General features: G+C 50.4%; 1 protein-coding gene across 2 annotated transcripts in view; it reads right to left on the bottom strand.

The window, feature by feature from the left end:
* Positions 1-1,002: 1,002 nt before the first annotated feature.
* FSCN1 (fascin actin-bundling protein 1) overlaps positions 1,003-14,846 on the bottom strand; it is a 43,147-nt gene continuing 29,303 nt past the window's right edge. The window contains exons 2-5 of one of the 2 annotated variants that reach the window (XM_083711645.1): positions 9,639-9,795; positions 7,834-7,955; positions 4,615-4,782; positions 1,003-4,045 (exon numbers count right to left, since the gene is read on the bottom strand). In XM_083711645.1, coding sequence (XP_083567771.1) covers positions 3,843-4,045; positions 4,615-4,782; positions 7,834-7,955; positions 9,639-9,795 — 650 coding nt within the window. In that variant the 3' untranslated portion in view covers positions 1,003-3,842. Of the gene's footprint in view, positions 4,046-4,614; positions 4,783-7,833; positions 7,959-9,638; positions 9,796-14,846 lie in introns of both variants that reach the window. The other variant, XM_083711644.1, reaches the window with a different exon arrangement.

The following is a 14,846-nucleotide window of genomic DNA, read 5'->3' as shown; positions in this document are numbered from 1 at the left end:
AAAGTGTTCCTCTTCTCCCAGGCCTTTGGGTGATCGGCAGCTGATGCCCTTTTAAATGTGGTGGTTTTTTTGAGGAGGATGGACAAGTATTGGTTTGTTGTTTTTATTTTTGCTATGGATTTTGTGGTTTTAATCCTGCAATTTTATGTTGTAGACCACCCTCAGATTTGTGGATGAAGAGCAGTATACCAATTTACTCAATGACAAGGGTGATATCTGTTGCTGGAAACCGCAGTAGGGGAGTGGGCTATTGAGCTGTGGTCCTGCTTCAAGATTTTCCAAAATTGGCCCCTTCAAGAACAGGATGATGGACTTGGGGGGGGGGGCGATTTGGCTTGACCCAGCATGCAGTTATGTTCTTCTTGGATCAAAGATGTGAGGGGGGCTGAGCGCTTCCTCCTGAGAGAAACTGGGGGCAGGGGATGTTGATATTTTGACCCCCTCCCATTGCAAGCATCTGATCTGATGTTTTGAGAAAGGAGGAGTGCCTGACTCTGTGTGTGGAGAGAGTCTTATCTATGTAGTGACTAGATGGCTGAGTGGGAGGTGTAACACACTTGAGCAAGCCAGTAGTTCTTTAGTTTGTAGTAGCTATTAGAAATAAAAAAAGTTATGCTTCACAGCTAGCTACCAGGGCAATGGAGTGCTTGGACTTGTGCTTCAACAGAACTTGTCCCATGGAAAAGGTGTCTCAAACAGAGCCAGGCTGTGGATCCATCTCCTCAGTACTGTCTTAACCCAGCAGTTGTTGGACTACAACTCCCATCATCCCTAGCTAGCAAGACCAGTCTGGGTCAGGGATGATGGGAATTCTAGCCCAAAAGCAGTTGAAGACCCAAGTTGGGGAAACCCTGGTCTGTACTGACCAGCATTAGCTTGGAAGGATTTCTGAAGTGTGCTTAGTCAAACCAGAAACACTTGTGTTTGTGTGTGTGTGTGTGTGTGTGTGTACACATATAGGAGGGTTTTTTGGGGCGTGGGGAAAAGAAGAGAAATGACACGTTTTTGTTCCTTATCTGAATGCAGGTTTTTAATTTTGTCACTTCTCCATTTGAAGCTTGTTATACAAATGGCACTTACAAAAAAAAATATCAAGGAAAAAAAACTTGAACCAAATATACCAGAACGTGAGTAGTTGTTTTTTTTCAGAGCCACAACAGCCAAGGAAGAAAGGCAAGGAGGATTCTCGGCTTTAAAAAAATCGTTACATGGGAGAAGCCAGCTGGGGTTACAAGTTTCAAACAGTCATCCATGAAATAAGGGGTTTTGGGGTGGGGGTGCAGCATGAAGGATGAAGGCCAGCAAGTATTGAAGGATTTGGGGGGGGGTGGCAGACACTCAGCCCCCCGGCAGCCGCCCCCTTTCCCAAAGCTCTGTGTGTTTCCCTTGAGAATTCCCTGGACTTCACCACTCCCAAAATGTCTGGCTAAATCCACGCAGAGCTCCTGGGCCACCCCAGAAGTGACCCTCCTTTCCTAGTAAGGCAAATCATTCCAGCTGCTTCAGAATTTAGCACCAAGTGCGGAAAAGGCCCCTGAAGGTGGCAAAGGGTGCGTGGCACGTTTAAGGCTTGTCGCGTCCTCCCGCCTGGAGCAAAAGGAGGGCTGGTGCTTTGAATTTTGGCAACAGGAAAACCCAGGCGTGCTCCAGCCGTGGCTGCAGGGGGGCTGATGGTCAGGTGGAGTTCAGTCACAAAGGAAATCTTTTCCTCCCTCTGCAGTGCATGGGAAATTGGGGTGCTGGAACAGGCAGAGGCTGCCCAAGCAAAGAGCCACAGCTGGCGCCATTCAGATGTTTTTGGACCACTTGCCCCAGCCAACGTGGTTGAGTGACGTTGCGGCAGATGGGAGCTGGGGTGCCAAACCTCTGGAGGGCCCCGGGTTGGCCGAGGGAAAGGAGGGGACCCCCAAAAAGGCAGCCCAGAAGAAGAAACCAAGGTACACAGGACTTTTTCCAAACTCCCGAACAGTTAAGCAACACGCTACAAATGGATTATACAATACTGCAAATCTAGTACAGACAGTGGAGGTGGGCTCTTCGGAGAGAGCATATATAAATAGACAAGAAACACGCTGTTTGGTCACCTTGGGTCACCCCAGGAACCCCACAAGCAGAGCAATCGGCTGGGGGGCAAGAGGGGGTTCAGAGCAGCCTTGGGGGGGGGGAACCCTGGAAGAGGCACGTGAGGGGCTGCGGGGGGCAGAGGAGAGGTAGCCCCCAAGATGGGAGAGCGATGCCTCAATTCCGAAAAACCGCTTGGTGAAGAACACTTACGGGGTAGGGCAGAAATTCCAGTTATATTGACGGGGGGGGGGGAGGGAGGAAATGTGCTGTGCTATTACTGTGCAAAGGCTGCTAATTTTAAAAAAGGCTGTCTATTCCTGTGAACTGAGAGCGGCAACCTGCTTCCCCCACAGAGTCCAGGAAGCGGTTGAAAAGCGTAGAGAGCCCCCTTCTCAAAGACCTCTGCAACGTGGGTGTCACACCCCCCCTTTCACCACCTTCCCTGGCCTCTTCCTCAGTCCAGAGCTCTGCTTCTGCACCCACACAAACACGACTGAGAGAAGACTCCCCTTGAGACACAAAGCCCCAGCCAGGAGAGGGTCACTTAGGAAGAGGGAAACAACACCGCCTGAGGCTCTGGGGCCAACCACTCCATTGTTGGGAGGCACGGAGGAGTAAAATAAAGGTCTTTCACGGGCCCCACCCCCTATGGGAGGCAAGGAAGAGGGACTGGTGCAGATCAGGTGTGCAGTTTGACATCTATCAGATGCCGTCACGGACAGGCAGTAATTTCGCAAGTAGCTGTGATCCCTTCTATTATTTCGAGATATCAAAGACAGTAATATAAAAGAGGGGAGGGAGGAAAGGGGCTTTCTAACAGCAACTCGCAGCCCCTGAGGGACACAGAGAGGGAGAGTAAGGCAGTGGCACAGCTTTGCCAGTGCGGTTGTTTCAAGCCTTTTTACTCAAGAGATGCTCCCTGGGCACCTAAGAGCAACAGAGGGCGAGCTCTTCCTCAAGCTCAGCCCCCGACGAGATGAATGACTTAGCAGTGGTCCACCAAAAGCAGCTCGCTGATTTTTAAAAACGTGGGCAAAGCTCCTAGTCCTCAGTAACTGTACTTAACTCGCTGGCCAAAGTCGGTCTCTAAACTGACTCTCGGACTTCACCCACACACCGTTCATCAGGCTGTCCCCCTGACACTTCATGGAGGGAGAAGGTGTGGCAGGAGAAGACTCCTCTGCCTGAGTAAGGAAAAGGAAGTGTTTATGAAAAAGCCAAGGAGGAAAGAGAGACGGACAGATCCTACAGAAGAAGGGAGAAGCCCTTTTCAGGCTTATCCACATGGCCAGCATTGAACCAAGAAAGCGGAAACAGCAGAGGCTTTGCTAAACTAGCTTCTTGGCTTAGGTCAATACTAGATTCGCCCCACATCAATGGCATCAGGGGAGATGCCAATAAAGGGGGCGAAAGAGGCTGCTCTACTTTAGCGGGATTTATTCCCTTTCAAATTCAGAGGACTGAGTTTGGTATTCCAACAAAGCAACACACACACACACACCCCGCAAGAAGTGCACCGTTTTCTGCAGGTTAATTACATTTTTCCAGTTTCAAAGAGACAAGATCAACCCAAAACCTCTACAGCGGGAGAGAAGCAGCAGGACAGCCGGGGAAGGGAGCCTCTCTGTTTTAGGAACGGAGGCAACCGAACAGGGAAAACAAGAGAAATTGGCAACTGAAAGTGAAGAGGGGAGACACAGAGAGAGGGGAGGGGAAAGGGAGGGGTGGATGGAAGGATGGGGGGCTTGGAACCGAGAGAGGGAAGTGCTAAAGTGCATTTAATACTCCCAGAGGGTGGAGGGGTCGATTGTGTCGGCAGAGGCTTTGAGGACACCGGCGTGGTCGCCCTTCAAGTATTTCCCATTCACTCGGATGGCCACCTTGTTGTAGTCGCAGAACTCGAAAAAGAAGTCCACCGGCGTGTCGCTGCTGCTGGAGACGGAGGCCTCGTTGCCCACCGTCCAGTACTTCCCAGTGGAATCTGGAAGCGGAGAAGGGAAAGGGGGTCACGGAGCGCCAGGGGTTGCTCACATGGCAGAGGGGGCTGAGAGGAACTCCAGTGCCCAGCGGAGCCAAGGGTCAGGTTGCTGGGAGTTGTAGTCCAGCAACATGGTACCAGAGCAGGCATGGCCAAACTCTGCCCTCCAGCTGTTTTTGGACTACAACTCCCATCATCCCTAGCTAACAGGACCAATGGTCATGGATGATGGGAACTGTAGTCCCAAAACAGCTGGAGGGCCAAGTTTGGCCATGCCTGTAGCAGAGGGACCTTGGGAGACACGGAGGGCTAGAAACGTGGCTCCTCTTTTCAGAAGGAAAGCAGACATTCTTGTGGAACGTCAATGCAGCCCTGCCTAGAGCCCAGAGTTTCCCAAACATGGGTCTCTAGCTCTTTTTTTGGACTACAACTCCCATCATCCCTAACTAGCAGGAGCAGTGGACATGGATGATGGGAATAGTAGTCCACAAACAGCTGGAGGCCCACGTTTGGGAAACCCTGGGCTAGCAGAACCAAAGCCAAGCCCCTCACCCCAAGGAGGAGTTCCCTACCTTTGATGTTGTAGGCCCCGTCGTTGAACTCCAGCTGGAAGACGTCGTAGGAGGAGCGGTTGGAATCCAGGGTTCCGGTCACTTTCCGGCAGCCGATGAAGCCATGCTCCCCCCGCAGAACGATGATGGGCCGGTTGATCAGCTTCATGAGGAAGTGTTCCGTCTCACCTGTCCGTCAGGGAAGACAGAAGGAGGGTCATGGGGGCCGGGAGACGGGTTCGAATTGCAGGCCAAGGAGATTCCAACTAAACAGCAGGAAGGACTTCCTGGCGGCAAAAGATCTTGGACAGTGGCGAACTCTCCTTCGTTGGAGGTTCTTAAGCAGAGGCTGGACGCTCCTCTTTCAGGGATGCTTGAGTTGCGATTTCTACACTGCAGGGCAGGTTGGGCTAGATGACCCGCAGGTTCCCTTACGACTCTATAGAGACTGCTGGGAAACTCCAGCTGGTGCAGAATTCAGAGGCCCAGCTCCTGGCAGGAACGAGACTTGACGGAGGGCATTGCACTGCTTTTGAGCGCTCGGTTTTCACCTCCAAGGCCTTGCATAGCTTGGGGCCTCAATATACCTTTTCCCATGAGACCCTACCCAGACGCTTGGACCCTCAGAGGCTCTCTTTCGAGAGAAGTCCAAAGGGTGGTTACCTTCCTTCTAAGCAGCAGCCCCCTCCTTAACAGCCATGATGGGGAGCAGGGCTACGCTGGCAGGCGCTGATGGGATCTGTAGTCCCCAAATAGCAACAGAGTACCGGGTTGGGGAAGGCCAACTCTTGCAGTCGCCAGAGCAGTCCTAGACCAGGCAGACGCTCTTGGCTGGGCTCAGTCAGACTCTGGTACTGTCTCAGAGGAAGGAAGACGACTCGGGAAAACGGGATTCAGTTATGCCAAGGAAGCACTTCCCCTCTTAAGTTTTGCCAGCGATTAAAAAGAAGAAGGCATTCGTCTTTCTTGGGGCATTTCCTGTCCTTCGATTCTGCTGCTCAGAAATTCCCCGCTTACTGTACGACACCATTTTTACTCTGGCTTTTTAATCACCGCACACCGGCTTGATACCTTTGTGGATAGAAATATAGTCCTACCTCGGGTCGCAGCCGCTTCAGGTTGCATTTTTTCGGGTTACGGACCGCCGAAACCTGGAAGTACTGGAACGGGTTACTTCCGGGTTTCAGCGGTCGCGCATGTGCAGAAGCACTAAATCACGCTTTGCACATGTGCAGAAGCGCTGAATCGCAACCCATGAGTGCACATACATGGGTTGTGAACGCTACAGGTTGCAAACGTGCATCCCATACGGTTCACGTTCGCAATCCGAGTGTCCACTGTATACAAGCTTTTCATATTCGTATTAGCCTCATCTCCCCAGGGCGCACAGGACAATTTTATATCTCCCTGCTTGCTGTCAGATATCAATCCTGCTACAACATACGTTTCTGGATTCTGCACAGCAGTGCTCAAGATCCGACGGATGATGACCTGTGCCACAAACTAGATTTAATGAACACTCACATCAGAGTGCTCTCTAAATTGATAGTTGCAGTCTTTTATATACTAACCGTTTATCCTCTTTCATATCCATTTAATGTTCCTAACCCTTCTTTTACATTCTTATGGTCTTTTAGATATACCTTCTGTTTTAATACTTTTGAGCTTTCCAAAACGTTTTACAGATTCTAAATGACTGTACCACCCCTCTCTACTTTTGCAGGTCTATGACCGTATTAAAGATTTGATTGATACAAAATAAAAATAATTCCTTCCAGGAGCACCTTAGAGACCAACAAAGTTTGTTCTTGGTTATGAGCTTTCGTGTGCATGCACACTTCTTCAGATACACTGAAACAAAAGTCACCAGACCTTTCTATATAGTGAGAAGGTGGGGAGGGGTATTACTCAGAAGGGTGGTGGGAATGGGTGATTGGCAGATAGCTGTGATGAGCCTGTTGACAATTCTTAACGACTGCAATAGGTCTTACAGGAAAAAGCAAGGGGTGAAAAGGTGAAAAATGGCTTTGTCATGTATAATGAGATAAGAATCCAATGTCTCTATTCAGACCAGGTCTCTCCATGGTTTTAAGTTTGGTAATAAGTTGCAATTCAGCAACTTCTCTTTCCAGTCTATTTCTGAAATTCTTTTGTAAAATGACAGCTACTTTGAGATCTTGTATAGAATGTCCTGGGGGATTGAAGTGTTCTCCTACTGGTTTCTCTGTCTTGTGATTCCTAATGTCAGATTTATGTCCATTTATCCTTTGGCATAGGGTTTGTCCTATTTGTCCAATATAGAGAGCTGAAGGGCACTGTTGGCATTTGATGGCATACACAATGTTAGAAGATGAGCAATTAAATAGTCCTGAGATGGTATGTTTGATGTTGTTGGGGCCAGTAATGGTGTTGTCTGGGTGTAAAGGTAAAGAGACCCCTGACTGTTAGGTCCAGTTGCAGACGACTCTGGGGTTGCAGCGCTCATCTCACTTTATTGGCTGAGGGAGCCGGCATACAGCTTCCAGGTCATGTGGCCAGCATGACTAAGCCGCTTCTGGCGAAACCAGAGCAGTGCATGGGAACGCTGTTTACCTTCCCACCGGAGCGGGACCTATTTATCTACTTGCACTTTGACGTACTTTTGAACTGCTAGGTTGGCAGGAGCAGGGACTGAGCAACAGGAGCTCACCCCACTGCGGCGATTTGAACTGCGACCTTCTGATCGGCAAGCCCTAGGCTCAGTGGTTTAACCCACAGCGCCACCCGCATCTGGGAGTATGTAGCAGTAAAGTTGGCCTCTGGGTTTATTGCAGGCTTGATTGATACAAGCTTTTTAAAAATAGTAATACTCAGCCAGAAGATGGCAGAGGTTGTAGCTTTTCAGGGAGAGCATGCAAGGCTGGTGATGAACCTCATCTGCTTCAAAGGACTGTGGTTTGAGGCAGGGGAGGGGCACCTGTAGGTGGGGGCTCTTGCTGCTGGGCCCCCAACCCCCTTGGCTCCAGGTATTGCAACTTATTGCCAAACTTAAAACCATGGAGAGACCTGGTCTGAATAGAGACATTGGATTCTTATATGGGAATTGGGAATGGGTGAATGGTCAGGGATGGTGGGGTGGTAGGGATCCAGCCTCATTTGGAGGAGTCCTGGTCTAGGGCAATAAGGTCTTGTCTGTCTGGGCATCCCATGGACCTAAGCCCCCCCCAACTCCCCCCACTTCCGTAGCCAGAGAATCCTTACTGGCTGTCTCCACCGTGGCGGCCAGCTGCCCGTTCTTCTTCGCTGTGACGTATTTGCCGTTTGCCGCTTTCAGGGTGATGCGCCGATCGCACCACTCGATGTCGAAGTAACAGTTGGCATTCCTGCTGTGGCAGAGAGAGCGCATGAGCCTGAGAAGCAACAGCCCGGCCATTAAGGTTTTATTCTTTTGGGGTGGGGAAGGGCATGCACACAGCTTGGAGCCCCTGACTCAGCTGCTCTGGGGTTCGCTTTCCATGCAGAAAGTGTGGGGTGTGATATATAAGTAGCAGTCAAGTACAACATTCCTTGTTTTCCTAGAGTGGAGATGCGGGGGAATGTTTGGTCCAGCCAGTCGAAAACTTCCTGTTTCCTCCTGGCCTGGAGCATCCTTCCCCTTGCATGTGACCAGAGGTGGGCGTGACCTTACCTGTGCAGGTAACAAAAGGGACAAGGCAAGCAGAACTATCTCTCTCTTTGACTTCCTCGTCGTTGGAGCAGTTCTTTAGCTAGAGATGCACTGGGATTATCCCCACATGGGATAGATCCACATGTATATACTTTGTAACTAAGTCTGCCTTCAGGGATCCAACTGTGAACTGATGTGAGTAAACTTGTTTTATATACTTTAACCAAGATTATGGCGTGTTTTTTATTTTAAGAGAGATATAAGGGAACTTACCAGGAACCTAACAGTGAGAAGCTTACACGAGCCTGCAACCAGCTACCCACTGTGTGTTGAAAAGGGCAAAGTAAAACTGCTAAGTAAAGGAACTTGCTAGCGTAAGTTAGGAAGGCTATTAATAAACAATATATCCTCTCCTGCCTCCCTGAACATTCCCACAGGGAGAAGTGGGGGCCCCTGCGCTTTGTGCAGCAATATGCAGCCGGCCTCGATCCACACAGAGGAAAGCAAGTGGTTGGCTGGCACACGGGCAAGACAGCATTGTATGGCAGCAGCTGGAATTTTATAAGCCACCTGGATCTTCCCTGGTGATCAGGTTTTCAGACTCAGGTGACAATTTCAAGGAAGCTTAGATTTCTCTTTCCAGAGCGGTATCCCTCATTAGTCTCTCGCAGCGACACCAGCAAGAGAGTTTTGTGGCAGCTTCAAATACTAACTTATTATGGCATAAGCTTTCATGGACTTTGCTTTTGTTTACCTTGCCTTTGATTAAGTAGACTGTAATCAAGAAAAGATTATGCCATAAGGATGATAATTCTCTAAGGTGCCACAAGACTCTGTGTGTGTGTGTGTGTGTGTGTGTGTGTGTGTGTGTGTGTGTGAGAGAGAGAGAGAGAGAGAGAGAGAGAGAGAGAGACCCACATTCCCTATTCATAAACTGAGAAAGGGATTGAATTCAAAGGCTCTCCTCGTCCCGTGGTTTGTCTTATGCTCTTTGAGACCAGGGCTTTTAGTGTGGTGGCACCTGCCTCCTTCGAATGCGCTTCCAGCAAACACCAGGCAGGAACCTACCGTATTGCTTGAAATTCACCTGCTCAGTCAAGTCTTTCCTGGAAGAGTGATCCGGTTCTGCTGCTGCCCTACTCTCCTCGATGGATTTATGATGCATTCCGTATTTGTTTTATTGACTTAATGTTGTGGTTGATTTTGTGTTGTTCACCACTACAATTTATTTTCTTTTTTAAAAAGAAATGGGGTATAGAAATTATGGCACTCAGTAAGTTAAATAAAAAAACCAGCAACCTTTAAAACCCCTGAAAAACCTCTTATTCTAAACTATTCACAGGATGAGAAGGATGCCCCCAAAGCTCATTCAGACACATTTGCCTAAAAGAGGACTCACTTAGTGGAGGCAGTGGACTGCACCCCCCCATTGGAGGTCAGGGTCCAGTATTTCCCAGTATAGGTCCGGAAGGTGCATTTCTTAGTATCTTTGTTGATTTCCAGTTGAAAGGTTTCCTGATCGCTCTCCTCATCCTGATTGGCAGAAAGGTCCATTCCTAAGAAAGGAGGGAAGGGAGTAAGAGAGAAAGAGAGAGAGAAATGGCCTCGTGTCAACCGTGAAACATATTGGGAGGCCCAGATCCCTGTACTCTGCTTCATGTACTAAGTAGAACTGTGCACGCTTGCTTCCAAATTGTGGTACACCCAGGTGCAGCTATAGCTTGCTGTAAAGAGGATTTCAGAGGAGCCTTAAGGATGCCTTGCAAAATGAAACCTCAGCCGTTATTTTCAACGTTCTCTTACCACCCACTTTGGGCTGTGTTTGCAGCCAAGCTGACTCAGAGAAGACCTGGTCTGGGAGCTCCAGGGGCCTCGAGGTCCAAAGAGACATAAAAATGAAGACCCCGGCCTAGAGGGGCCCCCATCCCAGAGCGTGGGACTTCAGGCAGCAGCTAACTCTGGCTTTCCAAAAATTCAAGTCCTTGGCGCAGTCGGGAGCAGCCTTGGAGGTTCTTGTTTGCTGCGAGAGCTAGACATAACAAGCAGGGCTCCCAGGAGAGAGGAAGCCAAGGCAAAATTTGCTTCGTCAGCAGATGCAGGCTCCAAAAAAAGCAAAAGAAACAGAAAGAGAGAGAGAGAGAGAGAGAGAAATAAAACAGCTTTCCAGAGCTGGGCAAGTCTCCACCTCCACACATGTTTTCCAGAGTTGCGATGCAAACACCCCGTTCTAGAGCACATGCAGTGAAGACGAGCGTTGGAAAATTCAGCACATGGTTAAAACTGCGGAACTCCCTCCCACAGGAACCAGCGTTCTTGGGGCCCCTGGGATTTCTGAGTGAGGAAAAAGGCAACCCCCCACCTGGCCAAGGGGTGGGGGTTGTGCAAGCATCAGGGGTAGCAGTGTGCCCCTGGGCGCCACGCTGGCAGCCCCTGCTGTGGAGCCGCCTTGGATTCCACTGGCCCTGGAGCTTTCAAGTGCAGGATCCAGTTCCCTCGGATTCCTTGCTGTTAGTCACTGGTGACACAGATTCCCATCAGGCCAAACGCCACATTGGTTCTTTGCATCATTCCCACACTGAACCACCGCACCTCCACAAACACACGCCTGGAATTAATTTGGGAGCCTTCCTGATGCTTTGGCATTTTCAACATGGAAGTCAGCAAAACCACAAAGTTTCACACAAGACACTGAAAGTCCTGAAAGCAACGGAACAGGACAGCAACTGTGAAAATCCGTTTTGTGGCTGAGAATGCAACCCTGAAAGAAGTGGCGTCAATGGTGTAGGGTTGCCAGGTAAGGAGCATTCTAGCCGCTGAGATTTTCGGGCCCAAACCTGATACCTAGGAGTGGCCCCAAGTGATGTCACAGGACGGACCCTGGAGACGGAGGTTAATTGGGAGAAGGAAGCAGAGGAGCGCAGATCTGGCTGAGTGCTGTGATTCCTGCATTGCAAGGGGTTAGACCAGGTATCCCCAACCTGCAGCCCTCCAGATGTTTTGGCCTACAACTCCCATAATCCCGAGCTAACAGGACCAGTGGTCAGGGATGATGGGAATTGTAGTCCAAAACATCTGGAGGGCTGAAGGTTGGGGGTGCCTGGGTTAGACTAGGTGATAAAGGGGCCCTTCCAACTCTGAATCTATGACTCTGCGCTAGAATTTGCAGCCAGCTCCTGTTCTGAAGGCTTGCAAGCTGCAATGCACAGTCTTCTTGGCGATTTTTAAATTCTTATTAAGGGCTTTCTCACCCACCTGCAGACTTCAGGTCAGAGCTGGAGGTCTGGCAAGCGTAAAGAACGTAGGAACCTTTTCATCTGCCAAATGGGAGAATCCACTCTCAACCAGAACAGCTGGAGGCCCCCCAAATCTGCTCTCCCTGGGGCTGCACAGACCGCAGTCCCCCCTCTGTGTTTGCATGTGGCCCCCCATCCTGTGGACCGGAGCTCCTCTCCCATCCCCCAAGGCATCCCCAAGCTGCCTTTCAAGTTCCTCTCCACAGCTGGGGCTCATTCACATCTGGGAGCTGGAATTTCCAAGCTGAATAGACCAGTCAAAGAATGCAGAAGTCATGTAGAAGGGAGGGGGGGAGGCTGGTTCTGCCGGGTGCCTCATGTAAATGGGATGTGGGGGTCGAGGAGACTGCGCTGTCAGGGGCTCCACGCAACCCGGACCGGGGGAGCTTTTTCCAAAAGGGCTTCCCAAAAAGCATCCCTGCTGAAAACGATGCCCATTGCAGAGATGGGGAAGGAAACAAAAGCCTCCCTTTGGACGCCACCTGGGCAATGCTGGTCATCTGCTCTGCATCTCTTTGCCAGCAAAGCCAGGAGAATAATGTCCCTAGATTTCACTGGGTGGCCACTTAGACGAAAAGAGCAAACAGATTCGCATCTTCTAATTTGCACATAAGAGGTGCAAATTTGGGAATAATTACTATCAATTCAGAAAAGAAACATGTTTCGCCCAGCAGGGTGCCTAACCCACCCCCCAGCCCCCCTCACGCTTGCAGCTAGTTCCTATTTGCAAGGCTCGCTCAGGGAGGTCTGCGGTTGAGGCCACGGCAAAGTTCTTCTGAGATGGGGACCCCCGGCCCCTTAAGGCAGATGCGCCTGAGCTTGCCTTGTCAAGCGAGGGGGCAGCAAAGGGGCTTGTCTTTCTAAAAGGCACATGGCTAGAAGTCTGGGGCACAGCAGAGAGATTTCTCAAAACTGAAAATGCCGTCATGGGCAGGAGGGGCCCATTTGTGCAAATCATATTAAAAACCATGGCCAGATTCCAATCATTTTGCTTCACCAATCAGGTGAATGGCTGAATATTTCCTAAGTGCCCCTGCTGGCAAATTCCCTGTGAAATTTGAAGCATTTTATAATTTAGAGAAAAGGCAAGGATGAGGTGACACGGAAGAACTTTATACAGTGGGCCCTCGGGTTGTGAACGTGATCCGTGCAGGACGCATGTTTGCAACCCGTGGGTTGCGATTCAGCACATGTGCAAAGCGTGATTTTAGTGCTTCTGCGCATGCGTGGCCGCCGAAACCCAGAAGTAACCCGTTCCAGTACTTCCAGGTTTCGGCGGTCCGTAACCTGAAAAAACGCAACCTGAAGTGTCTGTGACCCAAGGTAGGACTGTACATTGATGCACGGCACCAAGAAAGTGATATTTTCCTCCCTCCCTCCTCACACTCTAACTCGGCGACACCCAACAAAGCTTCAGGGCTGATAAAGTCCTTCTTCATGCAGTGCAGAGTTAGACTGTGGAACTCCCTCCCACATGATGGACACCAACTTGGATGGCTTTAGAAGAAGATTAGGCAAATGCATGGAGGATGAGAGGGCTATTGACGGCTACTGGCCAGGATGTCTCTGCCCAGGCTCCACTGCTGGAGGAAGCAATGCTTCTGAATCTCAGTTGTGGAAACCCCAGGAGGAGTGCGCGCTCCTCATGCGCTCAAAACCTGCCTTGTGGGTTTCCTAAATAGCATCTGGTTGGCCCCTGAGAGAAGGGGAGGCTGACCTAGCAGGCTCATCTAAGGTGGAAGGAGAGGGGAGTAAGGAGATCTCCCTTCTGGGGACAATCTGGGATGCAGGAGAGAGGCAGCCAAGAACAGCTTTGGGAAAGGGAAGACAGCTGCAATGGAGGGGGGGGGGAGAGAAGAAGACCTGAGCCGTTTCCATAGCACAAAGGCAGCTGCTGGGTTGCCTTGGGAATAAAAGGCAGCTTTAAGGAATGGGAAGGTTGCTCCTCTCTGTTCCAGCAAGAGAAGAGGAGGACAATGTCACTGACTCAACAAGTCTCCATCCTTGGCTATTGGTTTGTATGAAGCGGCAAAGCTGCTATGGCTGGGCTGAGCTGTTAGCAGCACCCACCGGATAGAAAGGGCCGCAGCTGAGCGTCTGCCCTGCAAGCAGCCCTGGCGTCTCCTGGTAGGGCTGCGGAAGACTCTCTTCCCAAAACCAGCCCACCATGGGAGGCCAGGGCTGGGGACCCGGCGGCCGTCCATATGGACTGCAACTCCTATCATCACCCCTGACCGTTGGTCATGCTGGCCGCTAGGCCTGATGGGAGTTGTAGTGCATATAATCCAGAAGTCCCTCTGCTGCACCTCCTTGGAGCTAGGCAGAGCAGCTTCCGATGTTCACCCACATGCAAGAAGATCGTTTATTGTTCTGCTCCTTTCAAGGTTTTTATCTACTGCCTGCCATACTGGTCATCCCATAGACCAATTTGGCACATGGCCATTTGTCCACCAAGCCAGTACCACCCAGAAATGCCAGATTCTCAGACAACTGGCATTGTGTTGTTCCACACACGCACACTTTTACACTAGGACAGGCTCCATAACAATAGCAGGTTTAAGGCCCTTCCATGGGGACTGTTTATTTGGACAAAATTTGGCCGTTATCCTGCACCGTTGCTTTTTTAACTGTAAAAAGTCCCACCAGAAAAGGACAGATGATGATATTGGAAAGAACAAGATTACTGGCAAGGTCACATAACCTCTGAGAGAACAAAAGTGCAAGGTAACCTTTTTTGTGTGTGTGCAAATATATCTGCCAGGCAGCTCAGTAAACCACAGGTCTGGCAGCTCCCTTCAATGACCAAGGGTTCCCGGAATTGCAAAGTTGGAAGGGACTCTGAGGGTCATCTAGTCCAACCTCCTGCAATGCAGGAATCTTTCTGCCCAAGGTGGGGCTCAGACCCACAACCCTGAGATTAAGAGTCTCGTGCTCTGCAGGCTGAGTTGCCCCAGCTAAACAAGGAGATATAGCCGCCCCAAACAAGCACTTCTTTCTTTTGACTTCCCTGTGCATCGGCTGGTTTCATCTTAGAAAGTGCTTTGAGGGTATATTTCTGCCCCATTTTATATTGGCCAGAGCAGAGACCCAAAGACTTTCAGAGGGACCCTCGCCTAGGCAAAGGGCCTGGAAACTCCCTCTTCACTCTCCCTAGAGAAGAACAGACTGCAATTCCTTGCTCCCAACTCCATAGTCAAGGCAGACACCCCTGAGGCCTTGGTGGGGGCTGGCTCACTGGCCAGGGGGGAGGCCCTGGGCCACTCACAAATCCTCCAGCCTAAACCTTTGGCTCGCCTCCTTATGAACTGCTTTGC

This window comes from Podarcis gaigeae (assembly GCF_964106915.1).
Source record: "Podarcis gaigeae genome assembly, chromosome: 14".
Classification (NCBI taxonomy): Eukaryota; Metazoa; Chordata; class Lepidosauria; order Squamata; family Lacertidae; genus Podarcis; species Podarcis gaigeae.
Note: the sequence above shows the minus strand (reverse complement) of the source record. Positions and strands in the feature narration are given on the sequence as shown.